This window comes from Taeniopygia guttata, chromosome 17, assembly GCF_048771995.1.
Source record: "Taeniopygia guttata chromosome 17, bTaeGut7.mat, whole genome shotgun sequence".
Lineage (NCBI taxonomy): Eukaryota > Metazoa > Chordata > Aves > Passeriformes > Estrildidae > Taeniopygia > Taeniopygia guttata.
The window spans coordinates 3597821-3617184 of record NC_133042.1 but is presented as its reverse complement, the minus strand read 5'-3'; the positions used below and the strand labels follow the sequence as shown (position 1 = coordinate 3617184).

Here is a 19364-nt window from a genome sequence, read left to right as displayed (position 1 = left end):
AGAGCCTCTGGCCAATGATGCTACCTGGCACAGCACACTCAAGCCAAACAAAACGGAGGAATTCATCGAGGTTACACATCCTCCAGCACACAGCTGAAAGGAAGGGTCTGTATTTTCTCCCTGGAAACTTCGGAGAATGTAACCCTCTGGCTTTCAAGATAAACACTTGTAGTCATAGCCCAGCAATGCTGACAGATGGACCTGTGCCTTATAGTGTACACAGGCACACAGACCCCTGCCACTCCTCTGACTCCCTCGTGGAAAAGGGACCCCAGCTCCAAAGCAAATTGCTGCTGCCCCAAGAGCTGATCCTTTTTGCCAGCCAATACCCTGACTTTGCTGTGCCTGGGCTTTGGCAGAGCAGGGGTGATGCTGTCCCAGGTGGGAGAGCACCAAGGGGTGGATGAAACATGAAAAGCAAGCAGGGAGAGGGGCAAAAAGATGCCATCCTCCATATTTAATAGATAAAGATACCCTCATTCATTTGAAAAGCTGAAATTATTTCCCTAATAGCATTGCTGGGAAGGATCACTTGGCTTCAATGGCTCCTGTTTGGAGTGACCAGCTTTAGGATGAGTTGAGGTCAAGAGGAGAAACTTTCTCCATGTGTCTTTGCAGTGAGTGTATGTGCAGGTAACAGCACTGACAGAGCAGCCATGGGTGCATCCTGCACAGCCTGGCCCTACTTCCCCCATAAGCTCCAGCTCAGCGTGGGGACAGGGTTTCCCTGCAAAGAAACCTGTAAGAAGCATTCACTGCCACTTCCAGCATCCTATGAGAGTCCCACTGGGCACACGCCCTTCTCGAGGGCACCCCAAATCTGCCACTTGTCTGGCAGCTCAGAGCTGGTGACAGCTGCAGGTCCCTCCCAGGGCTGTTCCCTCCCAGGAGCCTGAACAATCCCCATTGTCCCCATGGCCATTGTTCCCCGCCCTGGTCCCGGCCGGGCTGCAGCTGGCAGGGCGCACAGAGGGGCCGATTGTTTGGGTTTCTGTGCTGCTGATGACACACCACTTTGGGACAGCTTCTTCCCACGGCAGAGAACTCTGGAGTCAAGTGCTGCATTTGCTCCTTTATTTATTTGGTTGGTTTCTGCTTTTCCTATTTTTTTTTTTTTCTTTATAAAAAATAAAAATCTTTTCCTTGGTTGGATGGGACTCACTCTGCTGAGGCTGGGGAAGAAGCCAAAGGAGTGCCAGTGGCTGTGGGTGTGGGCAGCCCAGGTTCTCATCATCCCAGGGGGTTCCTGGGGGGACAAAGCCTTGCAGTGGCATTAATACTCAGCCATGGCAGTGCCCTGTGGTGCCACAGATGACTCAGTAGCCCACAAAGTCATGCCTTGTTTCCCTGGAGGACATAAACTGCACGTTGTACCTGCTGGGCCAGGGGCAGGATTAGCTGTGCAGAAGCTGAGCATCATGACATGAATTGATGTCACTCAAAGGAAAACGTTTCTGGTTTATTTTCCTAAGCACACATGACCTGCCTGCCTCCCTGGGTGTTGGTGGCCATGATGTTAAACCAGGCCCATGGCTCCCAGTGCCACCACGGTGGGGTGACATGCCCTGGGCAGCTCTGGCCTTGCCAGTGCCCCTCACAGCACTTGGCTGGGGCTGGGAGGAACAAAAATCTGCCAACAGACTCTTGGTTCTGGGCACCAGGAGCTGCCAGGGCTCCAGGGATTGGTTTGAAGCACTATGATGTGCTTCAGCTTGGGCTTTCCTGTTGTGCCATGAGGGCTGGGGGGCTTTAAGTGCTTGGGTGGAAAGTTTGAGCATTGCAGTAGTAATAAAGTGTGCAATAAAAAGAACTCCTGTTCCCTTCCCTGCACCTGCCCACCCTCCCATCTCTCCAAGGCTGTTTAGCAGACACTGTGGCATGGAACCTCATGGAAACACAGCAGCACCAGGGCTTGGGAAAACCCACCATATTAGGGTGGTGTTTGGAAAAGAACAGGTCTGTGTTACAAGATGAGTGCCCAAAGACAGAGGTGGGTTTTGACATTCATATCTCAACTCTTTCATCAAAAAAGATAATGGACTTGAAGCATGAGTAGGTTCGTCCCTGTGGGCTGGATGAGAATAAAGGGGAGCAGCAGCAACCTTAGGTATGGGGCTCTTAGGTTTCTTTAAAAAAATATAACTGAGGAAGTGATTTATAAATGAAAAAACTGGCAGATAACCTCTTAAAAGCAGGGCAAGGAGAGTGGCTACAAGGGATGATGTTGCTCTTTGAATTAGTTCTTCATTCATCATAAGCAAATTGATCAAAAAGTTGTGAATAACCTTTTATCTGAAAAGAAAAATAATCATGGAAGTTATTTTTAACCACTAACAATCCTCCCCAGGCCCATGAGAAGTCAGCCAAAAGATTGTCAAGACCTTTAAAACTATTTTGACACAGTATTGCCTCACTTGTACTTAAAAAAAAAAAAAAAATGAAGACCCTGGCCCTTTGGCTTCATTCTATCAGAGAACTTAGGCCAGTTGTTGCCTTGAATGCTGTAGGCAGCTGTTACTCCAATTCAGGGCAGAGGCAAAAATCTGGGGCCATCAGAGTGTTGTGGTAGTTAATGATCAGCAGAAAGCAGAATTCCAGCCTCAGGTCCACTCACTTTTCTTCACCTTCCAGATGTGTGTGCCTTAGAAACTGAAAAACTGAGGAGGTGGAATGAACAAATCCAGGAAAAGGTAGTGCTGGACCAGAAAGGGTTTGCTGAGTTTGTGTGTCAACGTGGATGCAAGCAAGTGAACCCAGGGGCACAAACCTGCCAGCCTGAACATTAATTTGATTTTCAGATATCCTTGTTTACATGGAAAGGAGTTTTTTCATACTTGTGAATAGTTTTCTTTATATTCCAGTCCTCCTATGGAAGTTTTCTAAGCCTCTGTGTCTGTTTGACATGAAATTTTTCTGCTCTTAAAGCTTCATTTTCCCATTACAGGATGATCTTTAAGGTCCCTTCCAACCCAAGCCTTTCTGTGATTGCCACAGTCACCAATGCCATGCCTGTCTGCGAAGCTGTGACTTTGAGCCAGGAGAGGATTTTGCCACATGAATTCAGAGCAATTTCCCCAGCTTTCTTTAGTGATTGATCTCCAGACAAGACACGTAACCTGGACGTAGAAACTGCTGTTCTGACTGTGCATCCCAATTGATCCTGGGGCGGTTTTGCACGTGCAGGAGGAGTGGAGCTGAGCAGAGCCCAGCAGGAGAGAGCTGCCTGCTGTTCCCTGCCTTCATGGCTGCTCCCATCTTCAGGTCTTTATTCATCCCTAATAGATAGTTCAACACACAGCCAATTGATTTGTGCATTGCTATAGACACAACCCCTTTAATCCTTCATTCCTGGGCCTTTTTATCTACAGCATGTGCTATTGATGGGGCTGTGTGTGACGCACTTATACTCCATTAATAATGCATTGACCAAAGACAAGGATGGTATGGAAAACACAATGCATCCTTGCTCATGAGATTTCTGTCTCTCTCTGCTCAATATGTTGCAGTGTCTTTTCACAGGTAAAATGCAAAACATTTTTTTACTGACTTATTTATGCCAGAGTAAAAAAAAAAAAAAAAAAAAAAAAAAAGTATTTATTCTCATCCCTCAGTATACTGCCCTCACCACACACAAATTATTGGTGTGCACCTCACAATGCCATGGTCTGGTGGGGAGACTGGAGACTGCAATCCCAGCTCTCTCTAGAGCACTGGAGATTGATTTATCTTTATTTGTCTGTTTTTTCATGTGTCCAAAGGCTCTGTGCTTCGGGATGTTCAGGTCACTGGTTGCACATAGTTTGCTTTCAGCCTTGCTTCCCTTCTAGGTAATACCCCTGAGCCAAGGCAGGCTCCCACTGGGAGTGGATTTCTGGATGAACATGTTCTGCATGTGAGGAAGAAGCTAGGCAGAGTATGGACAACATGATTTTCAAGCTCTCTCACACCAAAACCTCAACCAGGCTGCCTGGAGAGAAACAGGACCTGAACCCCGTTGGCAGAGCCAAACCCACTGGAGGCGAAATGGCCTCACAGGGCCCTGGCCAGCGCTGCCTCCCTCCACCCACTGCAGCCCTCCGGCAAAACACAGCGGGTTTCAACCCCTGCCCCAAAAGCAAAGAGCTGGAGCAGGATGCTGAGCAGCTGTGCAGCCAGATGTGCGACCCCACAGCCGCTCACTGCCCAGGCTGGGTACCCCTGTGGGCATTGCTCGGGACCCGCTCGACCGAAAGCAAAGGAGACGTGGCAAGAGCGAGAGGTCCAGTTCAGAACTCTTTAATACAAGCTTATATTGTTTGTGTTTCTGATTCTCTGTTCTCCCAACATCTGGGGACATTAACCCTCATATGTGTGTGAGCATGTGTATGAAGATATATACAAAATCACACAGTTAAATATTTAAGCATACAAGGTATTATATATTTATATAATATAGAACTTTAGGGTATAGGAATCAACAATGGCAAAATATTTCTGATGAATCTGACATAACTTTTTTTTTTTTTTTTGGAGTGAAACATGACCTGTTTTGAAAGACCAGAGGAAGCTGTTGCTTATTCAAAGAAAGAGAAAAAGCTGTATAAAGAAATTCTGTGAAAATGATTTAAAAAAACATCATGAACCAAAAAAGGACAACTGTTAAAAACTGTATTGAAAAAAAAATAAATTAGATGAACAATTGTGTAAATATAAATTAAAAAAGATGACAATCTTAATAAATAAGCTTTACTATTTACATCTTTATATATTGCTTGGAGACTTAAATTAGATCCGTTAAAAACAAACGAACGCAAAATAAAACCCAAAACTGGAGCAGCAAACGTACAGGCGTGAGGTACAGAATTAAGGGTTGAACTGTATTTTGCTTGTTTCTTTTTTTTTTTTTTTTCTTTTCTCTTTTATACAGTAGACCAGTAGAATTCTTGTGAAAATAGATCCTCAGCACTTCATTGGAGTATTGGTTGACGTGGCTTCCAAAAGGTGCCAAGAAAGATTCCATAATAATAATAATAATAACCATAATAATCATAATAATTATAATAAAAAGATACAATATGATACATAAATATGGAAGAGCAGTTGGTAATATGAATACATTTTTCTCTAGACGAGATCACAGTTTTATTTGTAAATATTACACTGATATATATATAATATTACACATATAATATTATATATATATCACATATATATTTTTATATATATTTATATATATAGTATGGCTCAATCCTGCTCCCAGTGAAGTCAACAGCAACAAAAACCTGTGTTGACTTGATGGGAGCAAAATTCAGCCTCTCATCTGCAGACAGGTACGTAATTACAGAGGCCGTACAATGCAAACTCCACAATGGTTCCAATTCCCTCTTGAATTGCTGGTGAAATGTTTTGTTAAAGCCCTGGTTCTTTGCACTCAGAAGATGGAAACTGGTGGTTGAATGTGGCCTCACCAAAAGAAGGAAAAAACCAAAAGAGTAAAAACTAAGCCAGAATGGGAACCAAAGACAACTTGGACTCGTTAGCTCCGCATCTCGACCCAACAGGACTAGAACTACCAACAAGTAGCACCAAGACTCCTCACTGAACACCTGAAGCCAACCCAAGCTCTTGAGTGTGGCCTCAGAGGAAGTGATTCTCATTCTTAATGAATCTTGGATGTGTAGATCCGGTGAAAAGGGGAAAACACAGTTTGCCAAACGAAGACAGAAACAAAACATTAAGCCTCGCTTTGCTCCTGCTAAAAGGAACAGGAGGGGTTTGAACCCCCCCAGGTGGCAAGAAGAGCCCAACACCAAATCCCTATTGCCCAAATTGACCATAGCTCCAAGGAAATACATCTTGGGCCACCTGGACCTGCTCCTGCTGATGTTCTGCTCATGCTCCCACTGAACTCAGTGGTCAAGGTCCTCCAGGGAAAGGAGACTGTTCTTGGGGCTTTGGTACGCCCAGCATATAAGGTCACCTGGAGGCAGGAGTGCTGCTGCACCCTCAACAGGGAAATGGCCCTCCCCAGAGGATGGGTAACATGGAAAAAATCGAAAACAGATCAGCTCAGCTGCACCACTGAGACCAAAATGGGGCCCACAACCATAAAGATATCTCGAGATACCTAGAGCATATCTCTGCAAGGCATGTGGTCCTCTCCCAGTGATATGAAATTGCCCATCAACTCTCACTGGGATCTCCAGGGACTGGGCAGGGGAGGGCAAGATGCTGCTGAAAGGCTGGGAATTGCCAGATGCTGCTGAAAGACTGGGAATTTTGGCATCCAAAATAGTTCAAAGGCCAGACTTCCAGCTCTGAAACCCCTCTGGGCATCCCAGCCTTGGCTGATTTCACCCCATCTCCTCCTGTCTTCTAATGGCCCAACAGGCTGGAGTGTGGGAAGGTGGTGGTCAGCACACCGCTTCCCCAAAGTGGGAATCACCTGTCTGCTCAGGTAGGAGCTTTCTCCTTCCCCCTTCACTCCCAGTCTCTCACAGCTCTCCGGGATTCAGACTGTGCAGTGCTTCTGAGTGCAGTAATTAGAGCACAGTGAAATACTGATTAAATGAGTATGTACAGTTGGATAACGTAAAAATAAGCACAAATACACACTTAGAAAAATAATCTGGAAAAAAAATAACAAACTCCACCCCCTCCCTCCCCCCACAAACAACAATATACCAGGGGATAACCCCTTAGCCTTAGTTCCTGGACTTATCACAACACACGAGGAAAACAAAACCAGACAATGTTATAAAACCTCACGGTACTTCTAGGGAAATCTACACTTAGTATCTAGCTCTCTACTCAGCTGGCAGAATCGGTATTTTCCTTTCAAACACACAAAAATAGGCTTTACTCTTCTTGGATTTGGATTATGTGGGTTTTCTTTTCCTTTTCTTTTCTCCATTTTTTATGGGTTTTGTTGTTTTCTTTTTTTCTCTCCTATTCCTGTCTGTAAAGCCTCACACATTATTTTTTTTCCCCACTTGAATCACTTGCAGCAAAAAAAAAAACTTTTGTTGGCTATGGGGCTTCCTTTTTTCTCTCTCTTTTTTTTTTTTTTTTCCTTTTTTTTTTTTTTTTTCCTTAGACACAGGTAAAACCTAAAACAAACCGACAGTTACAACCAAGTGAAACTGAAACTAGAAGGGAGGTAGCTGGAACCCGATTCCAAGAATCCTCTGGTGCCATCCTCCTTTCTCAGCCTGGGGGTGACAGCGGAAGATGCAAGAAAAGCAGGAGGACACCAGCTCAGCCTGTCTGCGAGATGGTGGGGAGGGAGAGGGGTAGCAGCTGATTGGAGTTTCCCACCCCACCGTGCACCATTCACCGCTTTCTGCTCCAGCCTTCCCTCCTGCTGGCCATGGACATCCCCCACAGCCTGCTGGCCCCACATAAGGTGCAGCCCTGGCTCACTGTCTGCGACAGAGAAAATCTTGGCACTAATGTGAACTGGACTTTATGAGCAGCTAAATTTCACCAGCATCAGCACCCTCTGCTCTTCCCCCAAGCTTCTGGTTTGATGTTGTCCTGTGCCGCTGGCTCGGCGGGTGGAGGTGGGGGTTGATGTCCCTCTCACCTTCCACCTGCTGGCCACCACAGTCAGGGAGAGCTTTTCCTGGGGCTCCACCGGGCATTTGAGGCCCATACAGTGGTAGATGATGTGAGGACCCAGCTGGCCTTGCCCAAGGTTGGAAGCACAGGGGACAAGACCTGAGCATGTGTCCATTTCCCCCCACAGCTCTCCTCTTGGCATCTCTCTGGGTGCTTGGTACAGCACCTGAAAATGCAGAGGGGATTTGCCCCAATGGAAAACCATAAAACAGCAAGCCATTGGATTTAACATGACTCAGAGCAGAACTTTTTTCCACTCCTGATCCTATCAGACCTACTGGAGGAGATGGACAGTGCCAACATAGTAGTTAAAAATCAAAACCAAATAGCAGCATGGAAAGCCCGCCAATGGAAAAGGGAGCTGGGGCACACCAGGACTGCAGGAGGGAAGCTGAGGAGTGAGGCTGTGCTGGTGAGAAGCCACTCTCCCTTGAGCTGAGGTCTCCAGCTCAGCAATACGGGCTGGCCCTGGCTGGCCAGGGGGGCTCAGCTGGCCTTGAGCTCCTGTGAGCCCACAGCAGCAAGTGGCAATAATGCCTGTACAGACCTGTTTCTCCTGGGCACTGTCCAAGTGGGAAAAGCAGATAGGAAATCTCCTCCATCCTGTGCTCTGCACTGGGAAGGGCATTTTCAGGATGCACTCAGGAGCTGAACTGAGGCTCCCAGGTGGAATGGAGAGGGGAAATCATGCCAGGATGCCTCAGGCATTGAGGATGTGAAAGTGTTGTCAGTCTGAAAGGCTTTTGAGGTTGTGAGCTCTTCTGATAGGCTGGGTGGCACATGAACAAACTGCCAACAAAACAGGGAAGGGCAAAGGGACCAGAAGGAAGAAGCAACCTTTGCACAGTTATTTACTTCCCATATTAGTTAGAAGGCGAAGGGCAAAAGTGGAAGCTTATGCCACTGCTCTCTAAAACTGGGGGATGTTCAATCTAACTCCATGGCAGGAACCCCGATTCCACTGCACCTCCCTTTCCAGGACACTCCTGCACAGAGGGAGCAGAGCCATCCCCACAGTTCCCACGGCCAGGCCTTCTCTAGGAATAGCTGGAGCTTCACAACAGAGAGCTCCTCACCTTCATAATGACAATCCTCTCTCCAGGCTTTTACTTCAGTTACTGAGATTCTTCTCTGGTTTATTCCAATAGAAACAACCCCAACAATGGGTAACAAGAACCTGGCTCCCTGCACCTACTATTCTATTTTTCCATTTCTAGTTCTCCAAATCATTTTTACATCTATCTCCATGACCTCTGCCCCTAAATGACCCCTGCCCTTACCCATCTACCTTGCTCCAGTGCCTAAAGCAGGAGTTAGAAAGAAACCTTTTTTTCTTTACCCAGTAGATCGTGCAAGTCACAACAGTTCCAAGGAGCAAACAAACTTAACACTGGGAGGGATGCTCTTTTGGATGTGTGCTCTTCTTAGCAGGAGCTTGGAGCACATGCCCAAGCCACACTGGAAAGATCTCTGGGATTTCCCTGGGATGGGCTGTAGCAGCAGCAGCACTGGATACCCTGGGTATCTCAATGTAATGAAACCTGTAAGGAAGGGAATCACTGAGGGTCTGGCACACGCTCTCCTCTGGGCTGAAGCAGGAGGATGACAGAAGTGTGAGATCTGCTGCAGCTAATGCCCTTCTTTCTGGAAGATTACAAACAGCTAGGCTCCTGGTCTATGCCAAGTGTCCGACCCACTGATCTGGCAGCTAAATACTGACAAATATGGCCAAAATTCTAACACTGTCTCCTATGGGCCTTTCCTCATAGCAGGTGTCTCCTCCTCCTCTTCCCCTCTCCCAAGAAAACAGGAGCATGAAGCAGCTGTCAGAATCAGATCACCATAAGAGTGGGATGGAGGAGGCCTGGAGAACCACTTGGCAGGGTGGAGACCAGAAAGCAGATTCCTTTGGCTGGCTGGTGTCCTGTTTTCTTGCCCCAATGCTGAGGAAGAGACCAGAGGGTTTGAAAGGCAGGTTGTAGGTAAGCTTTAAGGCAGACTGTTTGGTTGCATGGGGTTGTTTTTCACCCTGTCCTGACACAGTAAGGAAACTATTTGTATGGGACATAGCAGCAGGAGTAGCAGCAGCAGACATGCTCAAATGACAAGTGCGGGTGCGAGCTCCCCTCTCTGTGCTCGTCAGAAGCAATCATCCATGTTCCTCAATGCCAGTCCTAAGACTCCCCACTCTCTCACTCCACCATGGAACCACCTGCCCAGCTCCACACAGAAACGCCCCAGAAGCTCTTCAGGCTACAAGGGGGCTTTTTGTTGGCTCTTTGAGGGCAGGGGGAGAAGGAGGAGCTGTACAGAAAGGCCACTGCAGTCTGCTGAGCTGCCTGGATGGAAGTAGCGTTCCTGTGAGGAGCAGATGCATCCCTCATCTCGAGCTGGCTGGGTGCCTGGCAAGTCACTTGCCAAGAGGCCCAGCCCTGTGGAGATCCCACCCCAACCACAGTGCCCCGAGCATGCGATACCTTGGCATTCAGCATCAGAAAAGGCTCAGCTTGGAGTCCTCCAAGAGCTCAGCCTCTTCCACGAACGGTCTGAGTTGTGAGTGCTGGGGAGGGGAAAGTGTTTTTTGTGTTGATCATAATCTCTCACTCTTTCTCTCTCTCTTTCTCTACTTATTTCTATAAATATGTGTACATAAATAGTTTGTTTCTTGCCTTGAATCTAGATATGAACTGTTCAAATTAGGTGGGCATAACATGCTGTTTTGATACATGAAAGTCATCTTGACTTGACTCTTGGTTTTTGTTTTTTTTTTTTTTTTCTCATGATCACTATTTAAGATATAATTAATACATAAACCCCTACTTTGAGTTCTCCTTGGGCAAAAATTAAAGGCAGACTGGTTGAATTCTAAGGGTCCCTGGTGCAGAAATGCCATCCAGTTGAGCAGCTAAATGTTAAAAACGATACCAAAAGGGATGTGGTGTCTCTCCTAGCCTGCCTTGAGCAGTATGGTCCTCCTTTCCACGTCACTTGGCTTTACCCAAGACTGAAGCCACGGAGGTCTTTCTGATTGTGCTCTTGGGCGTTGGGGTCCCGGCAAGCACACTCTCCTTGTAGGTCACAGGACATAGGAAACGGTGTCACCTGGGAAAGAAGCCAAAAACACAAAGGCATGAAGGAAGGAACGCACCTACAGCAGCCTGGAGAGCAAAAAAGGTCTCTGGGGTGAAATCCTCAGAGATCAGCTGCAATCTTCACTCTGTTATTTTTTACAGTGATTTATGTTAGTGCTGAGCTGGTGCTGCTCAGAGGTTCCTAAGGGTCTGTGGTTTGGGTGCTGCTGATTTTAATGGACTTTATTTAAGTCTATTTGTGCACTTGACTGTGAATGTTCTTGGGTTCAGCTCCTCAGGAGCAGAACCAAGCACTGTCTCACAGATCAGTGAAGCTGGAGTCCAGCAGGGACTTCCTGGAACACCTCTTGTGTTTGAGGTCAGGAGATGCAGCTAACAGGCACTGAGGCTCAGCAGAGGAATGCAGGGGGAGACTGCTGCATTCTCCATCTGTCATCTCTCTGTGACCCCTCTGGAGAAGTGTGGGAAGGATCTGAAACAACAGCCTGTGAAGCCTGCCCACTGAAAGCTGACTTGGGCCTCTTGCATCACAGTATTTACCTGCAGAAAAGGTAATAGGACAAGTGTCTCACTTGCCCTGAAGTGAATTCCCATGAATTTCTCCCATCTGCACAGACTGAAAAAATGACCTCATTCCCCTCCTTTACACTCCTTCCAAGGCAGTGCCACAACCTGTTCCAATGTTCCCAGCAAGGGCTGCACACGCTCTGTCTGCTCCCCCTGGCTCTGCTGCCACACGCTCACTCTCCCTTTCACAAACACTTTTCTCCAGGCTATGAAGCCTGAGTCTGCCTGTTCCCTATGCATCACCCACAGCCCATCTAGGAATGCAGGCCCAGCATTGTGCTGTCATCTCCATCTAGACCTTCCACACAAGTCCCTGCCTGTCCCTCTCCAGGATGCCTTTCTCCTGACGCACACAATTTGGGAAGGAGGGGTGTGGAGCTTTATTTCACAACTGGATAGCCTAAGGCAGGGACATGTTGACAGAGACACTAAATAGCCAACGTTCATCACCAAATCAGGGCTTAGAGAGCCTCCCCCTTTGCATTTGATTCCATTCACAGAAGACCTGACCCTCCAGGTGGAATAGGGTAATGTCTCTTCTTCAAGCTGTGGCCTCTGTGACTTATGAACTAAATAACCAGTGAATAATCTGGATTTACAATTGCCCACAGATGGGGATTGCAAAGAGAAGAAAGAGTCCAAAAAGTTAGAAGCTAATGAATCCAAATAACTGGCAACTGAATAAGTTTATAAACTGCAGAAAACAATAGGAGCTTAAGGGTCACTTGATCCAACAGAAGCCAGCCTGAGCAGGACTGTCTCATATCACAGTGTTATGAATATTCTTAGATAGGAAAACAGAGAAATCTGTAAACAATGGGGCTTGGGGAGGAGGCTGAGGAGGGATTGTTTTATGACTGAGTTAAAATACTGGAAAGGAAAAAGATACATGCAAAATAAAAATTGAGTTTTTCTGTTCAGTGTAGAAGGAAACATTTTGGTTTAGATTATCTGCTACATTTCAGGTTTGACCTTTCCTTTCAAGACAAACAAATAAAAAAGGCTACTTCACAGCAAAAGTTATGTCTTGAAATAAAAACTTGTTTCACTTAGAAAATGCTCAAACAAAACATTTAAGTACTCCTGGAATTTTCCCCTATTTTCATTTTTTTTTTTTTTATCCTGAATCATTCAGTTCAATCTCGATTTGGCAATGATTTTGACTTAAAAAATCCTCCCCGACGCACAATGAAGCTACTGGTTGGAGGCGAGACCTGGGAACCTGATTCTTTCATTAGTCTTGATCAAGCTTTTCCTCTCCCTGGCCTGGATTCCCTGTGTTTGCCTGTAACAACCTGACAAAGGAGATTAAGTAGCCCCTTCGTTCAGAGGAGAGACAGGAAGATGGATCCACACTTTGCATTGAACACAGGTCATCTACATACCCAATTGGGGCATTTCAGTAAAGTGTCTGGAATTAGTGGTGACAGCCTACTGCACTTACTCTCTGCTGCTGTCCAGGCTTAAGCAGGATGTGCTGCAGGCACAGAGATCCCAAACATGCTCCCATTTCACCTGCAGGAACATCAGAGCCAGGAGAGAAAGCCCTGCATGGCTCTGTCTCCAAACCACCAGCTCACATTCCCTTCACCTACTTTCTTCTGAAACAACAGCCTTAGACACCCAAACTGGCATGAGTTTGATGTTGCCTGAAGTGCTCTACCTCCTTCACTCTCCTCCCATTTCTCCTTGTGAATCCCTTGTTTTCCTCTTTGCTTTCTCACAGGCTGTGCTCAGCCCTGGAGCGACCTGAAAAGGTGCACGTACGAGACTGGATTGCTGCTGCACTACAGCCAATTCCTGGGGAGATGGAGCAACCAGAGAAGAAATGTCTGGCTGTTTATTGTCTCCCAATAGCGGTCATGGATAGAAGAGCAGAAGCTTTCTCTGAGGCAGAGCTGTGGCCCCCAGAGCAGACAGCTTTGTGGCTCAGCAGCAGTTCCCAGCAGTGGGTAGCCTGATGGAGAAGGGTTTCTTCCTGATCAGATCAGTCTTATTCACTTTATATCCCTTATGGAGGTTTTTTATGCAATTTGATTTTTACAGTGCTATTGTCCAGATAGATGAATTGTTTTGTCTTATGGCAGTGAGCTCCAGAGATCAGTTTCCTATTATGTGAAAAGGCAGAGATTTCTATGGTAATAAGCACAGTCACAGTCATATTAGACATGACAAAATTCTCCAAAAACTTAGCAGTAATACCAGGTTTTCCACTTTAAACAATTTTTATAACAAATACACATTTGAGTTCCCCAAGGACCTGATTTCCATAGGTATTTAGGGAACTTAACTCACACACAGAATCTACTGGGACTGTCTGAAGTACCCAGCTCAGGGAAACTGTAAAAGCCCTTAGAAGAAGGGCTGTCTGTTGCCTTGGGCTCACACAGTGACAGCCTCTGGAGTACACGGCCATGAAATAGAGCTGCTGGATGTGCTAGAAATAATAAATGCTGAGCCTTTCACTGAATGATAGCCCATTTAGGTGTGGAGCCCAGATATACATACTCCAGGATTAACTGCCTCTTTTCTTTTTAAATAGGTCTGTGAAAGCCCAGCTCATTACCAGAATACACGACCTGCATAGGAATTTCCAGATAGACCCAGGGTAGAGCCAGGAGTAAGGAGTCAGATCCTCTTCCTTCAAAACACCAAGCCCTGCATTTCACCTGTGTTCATCTCCCCATGTAGAAAACCCAGAAAAAGTCTAGGAGGGTGAGAAGAAAAAGCTAAAAAGAAAAAGTTAAAAATTAAACTTAGAGCCTGTCTTGAACATTTGATAAAGGAATGCAAGATACTGTATCCTCAGACCAGCTAAAGAAGATTGAAAAAGACACAAGTGAAGAGCACAGCTCCTCACACCTACGCACACAGCTCTTGGAGATGATCCAGAACAGTCATGGCACTGGATCAACAACGCTCAGGGGAATGTGAGTCACACCAGAACCACACTGGACCACAGACTATCCATCATCAAGAGAAGAGAGACACAACCTCCATCATTCCTGTCACCTGGAGTGTGCAGGACATGACACATCCTGCTCTGAGCGTAGAGGAGCAAGGGCAGCAGGTGTGGGCTCACAGCTTGGGCGGGAGGCTGGCACAGACACCCAGGTGCAACTCACGGGGGATCCAAAACACCTCGACCGACTCACCACCATTGCTGCACAGTGCATGACCTCCGACTTCCTTCTCCACAAGGCATGGGAACCCTAAGCATCCTCTCTCACACTGAGTGATGAGACTTTGGATAAAGTCAAACTGCCTCTTAGAAACAGGGCTAGATTTGTTCCCAGCTGTGGGAACAAAGGCAACAACGCGACAGAGCAATGCAGAGCTGGGATGCAGGTCATGGAACGAGTGAGAGGTCATAACTCCTCACTACATGCACCTATCTGAAGAGGCTGGTGACATCCCAAGGCTGATCCCCGCTGAGAAAGGCCAGTCTGTAGGGAATTGGTGGGAATGTTGACAGGAGAAATCCCAGACTGGTAGAGGGAGGGATGGAAAACAGCTCTGCAAAGGCTGTGAGCTTGTCCCTCACGGAGTCTGGTATCAGGCTGACCTGAATGTGCCTCCTGCCCGTGCCTGGGGTTGGTTCACAGCAGCACCAGGGCAGGAAGGATCGGGCCCAGGGAGGGGGGAACAGGGGAGGAGGGCTGCAAAGTGTTGGGAAACAGGCTGTTGTTAGATTTCAGCCCTGAAGTGTTTGCGAAATCTCCCAGACAGGCCTCACTGGGGCTGAGGAGGCCCTGCTGCAGGCAGAGCCTCGGCGGGCAGTGTGGCCTGGGAGATAAGTGTGGCAGCCTGTGCTGAGTGTCACAGCCCTGTGCCTCCCCAGAGCCGCCCAGCTCAAACACCAGGGACTATTCTGTTCCCTGACAAGGCCCTTGTGGGATAAAAAAGCATCTTGGAAGGGTCTTCCCAGTGGTTTTCAGCATTGAGGTCACCAGTTTGAGATAACGGAGCAAGAGTGAGCCCCCTTTAGCTCTGAGTGCTGGTATGTGGGTTCACACCTAGGGCACTGCTCCAGAGCGCCTGGGAACACAAAGCTGGCAGGAAACCTCCTCTCCATGCAGCACATGCAGTTCTAAAAGCCTGAGTTTTTGTTAACTACCCCGCCATAAACAGAACTTTCCCCAGTGAAACCAGCAACTGTGGCATACCGAGTGGTAGCTCAGCTGAACACAACAGATGCTCTGCTCTCTCCATCGTGTGCAAACTGGGAGCTGCCTCACCAGAACCAGTGGGAGCAGGATGGCCCAAAGCCAGCAGGGATTCCCGGGAAAGCCCAGCCCGCATGGATCCCGCATCCCCGCCTGCCCGCGGAGCAGAGCGAGGGAGCCCGCTTGCCAAACCACACGGAGCTCAGTTGCTCAGCAATCAGCTGTGCTTCCTACTCTCGTGCTACTGATTGTGCAAACATGAATGTAATTAGTCTAAATAATCACCAAAGATTTAATAGGAGCCAGACCACCCAGAGGCCAAATAGCTGGCGGTGGAGCAGGGAAGGTTTGTTCGCTGTTTTCTGTAACACTTGCTAATGAAGTGAGGTCGGATAGCAAAGCAAACACCCTCCACCAGCACATCCCCTGGGAACGCCGTATGTTGTGGGAAGCCCCATGTCCCTTGAAGCCAAGAACAGTTCTCTCAGGATAGGCAACATGTGCTGCTACCATCACTGCTTTTAATTTATTGACGCCTGGAAAGCCTCCCTGAAGGATTATGAAACCAAGCTCTGAGCCCCAAAATAAGCTCCCATCCCAACCAACCCTGACTGGAAACGCTCCTCTCACATGGCAAACAGCTACAGCCACTGAGCCTGTGACCCAGGGCTGGTGGGGAAGTGAGCTCACCCACACGCTGGGGAGAACCCGCGTGCTTGGAGTGCTCAGCCACTTCCAGAGGCATGAAGCAACACTCAGCATTGTACCCTTCCTTCCTCCCTGCTCACCCACCATTCATTCTATCTCCCTGGCTAATTATAGAGCTGACAAACACACCCAGCTGGGGACAGGCGAGTAGTTAGGAGCAGCACCGTGGCAGGAGCATCAGTTCTTCTGGATAAAGAGGATTTTCCTCAGCTGGGGTGGTCACTTAAGCTTCTAATGGCACCAGACTGCCTCAAAGCCATGTTGTGGCAATGGAGAAAGATCTGAGATTGCCTAAGACAGGTCTGTGTTGCAGTCAGAGTTGGGAGAAGGTGCTTATTTCTCCCAAATACCAAGAAGTGGTTATTTCTGTTGGCTTAGGGGTAGGAGTGCAGACTCATCCCTCCCCTTCCTGGGGAGACAGGCACAGCTTTTGGAAATCCCTGCTGGAGCCAGCAGCAGCCCCTCAGTTCAAAGCTCCTTTCTTTAGGCCTTGAATTCTCGGCCATAAAGTCTCTGAAGAGGTTTTGATAACTGGCCTATCTTTTAGATAAGCAAAGCTTTGGATAAATCCCACACAGCCCTCTATCTACCACAAGCCCTCATTTGTTTTCCGCCAAGGCACTTGCTGGTTTTCCTCTCCAAGGTGTTGGACAGAAATGTCAAGAGGCTGAAGGGACAGGACAATTTTTCTCTTTTTTTACCAAGTGCTATGGGGCGAAGCAGTTGAAGGAAAACCTGAGTGATAATTGAGTGAGGCAGGTTTTTCTCACGGGAGCTGTAGGTTTATCCCTTATGCAACAAAAAGGAAAGGCAGAGAGGAAAGACAGATGAAAGTTCACCCTTACAACTGGCTGAAGTTGAGGGAATTTTAAAACAGCAAATTCAGTGTATTTAAATCTACAGGGATCAGACTGCAGGACCTTCAAACAGGTAAATCTGCAATCCCAGTCTGGAACAAAGTACGTAAGCAGAGCCTAAAGAAAGAATTTCTGATTTCTGTGAGGCCTTTCTAGACAGTCTTGTCTAGGGAAAACTTATAAAAGAGAAAGGGAAGAAAAGAAGTGGAGGAGACAGTTACTGGAGAGAAGATTTCCTGAAATGAATCAGAGGAAACAGCCAGAGCCTCTCCCAGCAATGCTGCACACCCCACAAGCTCCTCACCGGTGGCCAAGAGCCCAGAGACAGCCAGCTATGCCCAGGTTATTTATTTCCCTCACTCTGGCAGTGTCACGTATGCAATGTTTTAGAAAATAGCGTCTTCTTTAATCTGCAGCAGGATACAAAGCAAGAAGCAGCTTCCTAGAGCAGCCAGGCAGAAGGGAGCTGGCAACCTGTGCTGGGTCAGGAGGGGAGGAAGATTAAAAGGAGATGGGATTTTGCTTTGTCCTTCACGGAAGACTTTATCCCCTCCAGATACACAACAGAAGCTTTCTCTCCCTTGGAGGTTGGCCGGCAATGGCCTTCCTGTCTCTCAAAGCTGCTCCTGGGTCATGAACAGGGCAGGCTGTGAGCAGCACGGCCCCATCCCCTGCCCCAGCAGCAGATCTGCCATCAGCCCCCTGCTCCCCACACAGCCTGCCCACGTCCCCGCTTCCTTGGGTGGCACTTGTCCCTGTGCCAGCCCTGGCTTCTCGCCCGCTGCAGGGCGACGCTCATCAATTAGCGCACAACAAATAATTAAGCTGATGAATGTCTCTTTTTTTCCTGCTTTCTGACTGCACTTGCCTCGAATTTATGCCCAGATTATGACTGAATTTATTCGTTGCCACTTGCAGCATTCAAAAGAGGCCTTTAATGATTTCTTTTAAGCTCTCCAGCCTGATTGTGAACAGTGCAGGGCAAATACTCATTATTTCCTATCTAAGCAGCAGTGCTGATTAGTTGGTGCTTGGTCAGATAAGTCACACTGCTCCATTCCCCGCTCGCTGACGGAATCCACAAGGTCATTCTCTGCTAATGCTCAAATGCAGAGGGAAAACATGGGATAAGTATGGAAGTCCCTTGTGCATTTTCAGGGCAACAAAACAGGAGCGTGCAAAGTCTCACATTAAGTACGAGGGCTCGGATTTAAAGCGAACTTGGCTTGAAGCACTTTGCTTTCAGGCAGCCTGTTCACAGCACTGTGTGCAGCCCAAAGTGTGTTTGGGAGGGTAGTGGGACTGCAGTGAAACTTAAGTCTTGACAGTTTGTGGACACTAAAGATCTGAAGCCAGCTCTTACTCGACTGTTAACTCCTGAATCTTCACATGGTGCAATGTTAATCTTCAGCCCTTTCCCAAAATAATGTGTGGAGTTGCTATGTTCTCTTAAATGTGAACCATGTGTCACCTCAGCAATGGCTGCTGTGGGGAAAAGATGATAAATCTAAAGCTTTTAAAATGTCCTGTGACATTTTGGGAGAAAAACAGGTGTTGCATAAATGTTGGACATTTATGGGCAAACTTGCAGGGGCTTTAAAAGACTGACACGTCTGCCACATAGTATGTAACCCTGAAAGAAAAGGAGCAAAGCAGTCTCTTTCATATGTCTCACTCTCTCTACAACCGTATGAAAATACATCCTCATCTGGTATTGGAATTAACAGAGCTGGACTCGCCCCTCCCTATGTCTCCTCCAGGTTTTTGGCTTTTACACCCAATGTGTATTTTAAAACTGTGCCTTTTTAAGTAGGTGGCAAACTGTGCTGGAAGGATTTGGTATGCGGAGTATTTTTATTCAGCTCCTTTTTCTCTCACCTTTCATTGTTTTTCCCTTTGGAATATCTCCTGTAATGCTCCACTCATAAACCTCTTCAAAGGGAGGGCTGTATTTGAACAGCCTGGCCTGAAATCTGGTCTCAGTCAAAGGCCTCAGATGGGAAAATAACTGGGAGAGCCAAGCCCCACGGCCCCACGGCTGCTGCCGCAGGTGTCGGCAGCCGCTTTGCAGGAGCGAGTTTCTCCTGCTGCCTCCTTGACTCTGACCCCACAGCCCCCCTGGCTGGGTTATTATTCCCCCTTTTACCCTATAAATGTAATAAACTGGGACTTAGCATCTTGCTTTTAGTGTGGAAGATCCAAGGAGAAGGTGGTTTTCCTCACTTCTCCCAGACGTCTCATTCAGCTCCGGGGATGTTGTTGGTGTTTTGGGAGAGAGGAGACTTTGGAAGCTGAATTCATGCCAGCTATGTGATGGGCTCCATGGCTCAGCCCTCCACCTGTGTGATCTCCAGGATGGGGGTTTCTAAACTGCC

The 19364-nt window shown here is 47.4% G+C and overlaps 1 protein-coding gene across 1 annotated transcript in view; it reads right to left on the bottom strand.

Annotated features, from left to right (window-relative positions):
• Positions 1-4259: 4259 nt before the first annotated feature.
• Positions 4260-19364, bottom strand: part of PAPPA (pappalysin 1) — a 180837-nt gene continuing 165732 nt past the window's right edge. Inside the window, exon 22 of the mRNA XM_030286607.4 lies at positions 4260-10701. Coding sequence (XP_030142467.4) covers positions 10594-10701 — 108 coding nt within the window. The 3' untranslated portion in view covers positions 4260-10593. The remainder of the gene's footprint in view (positions 10702-19364) is intronic.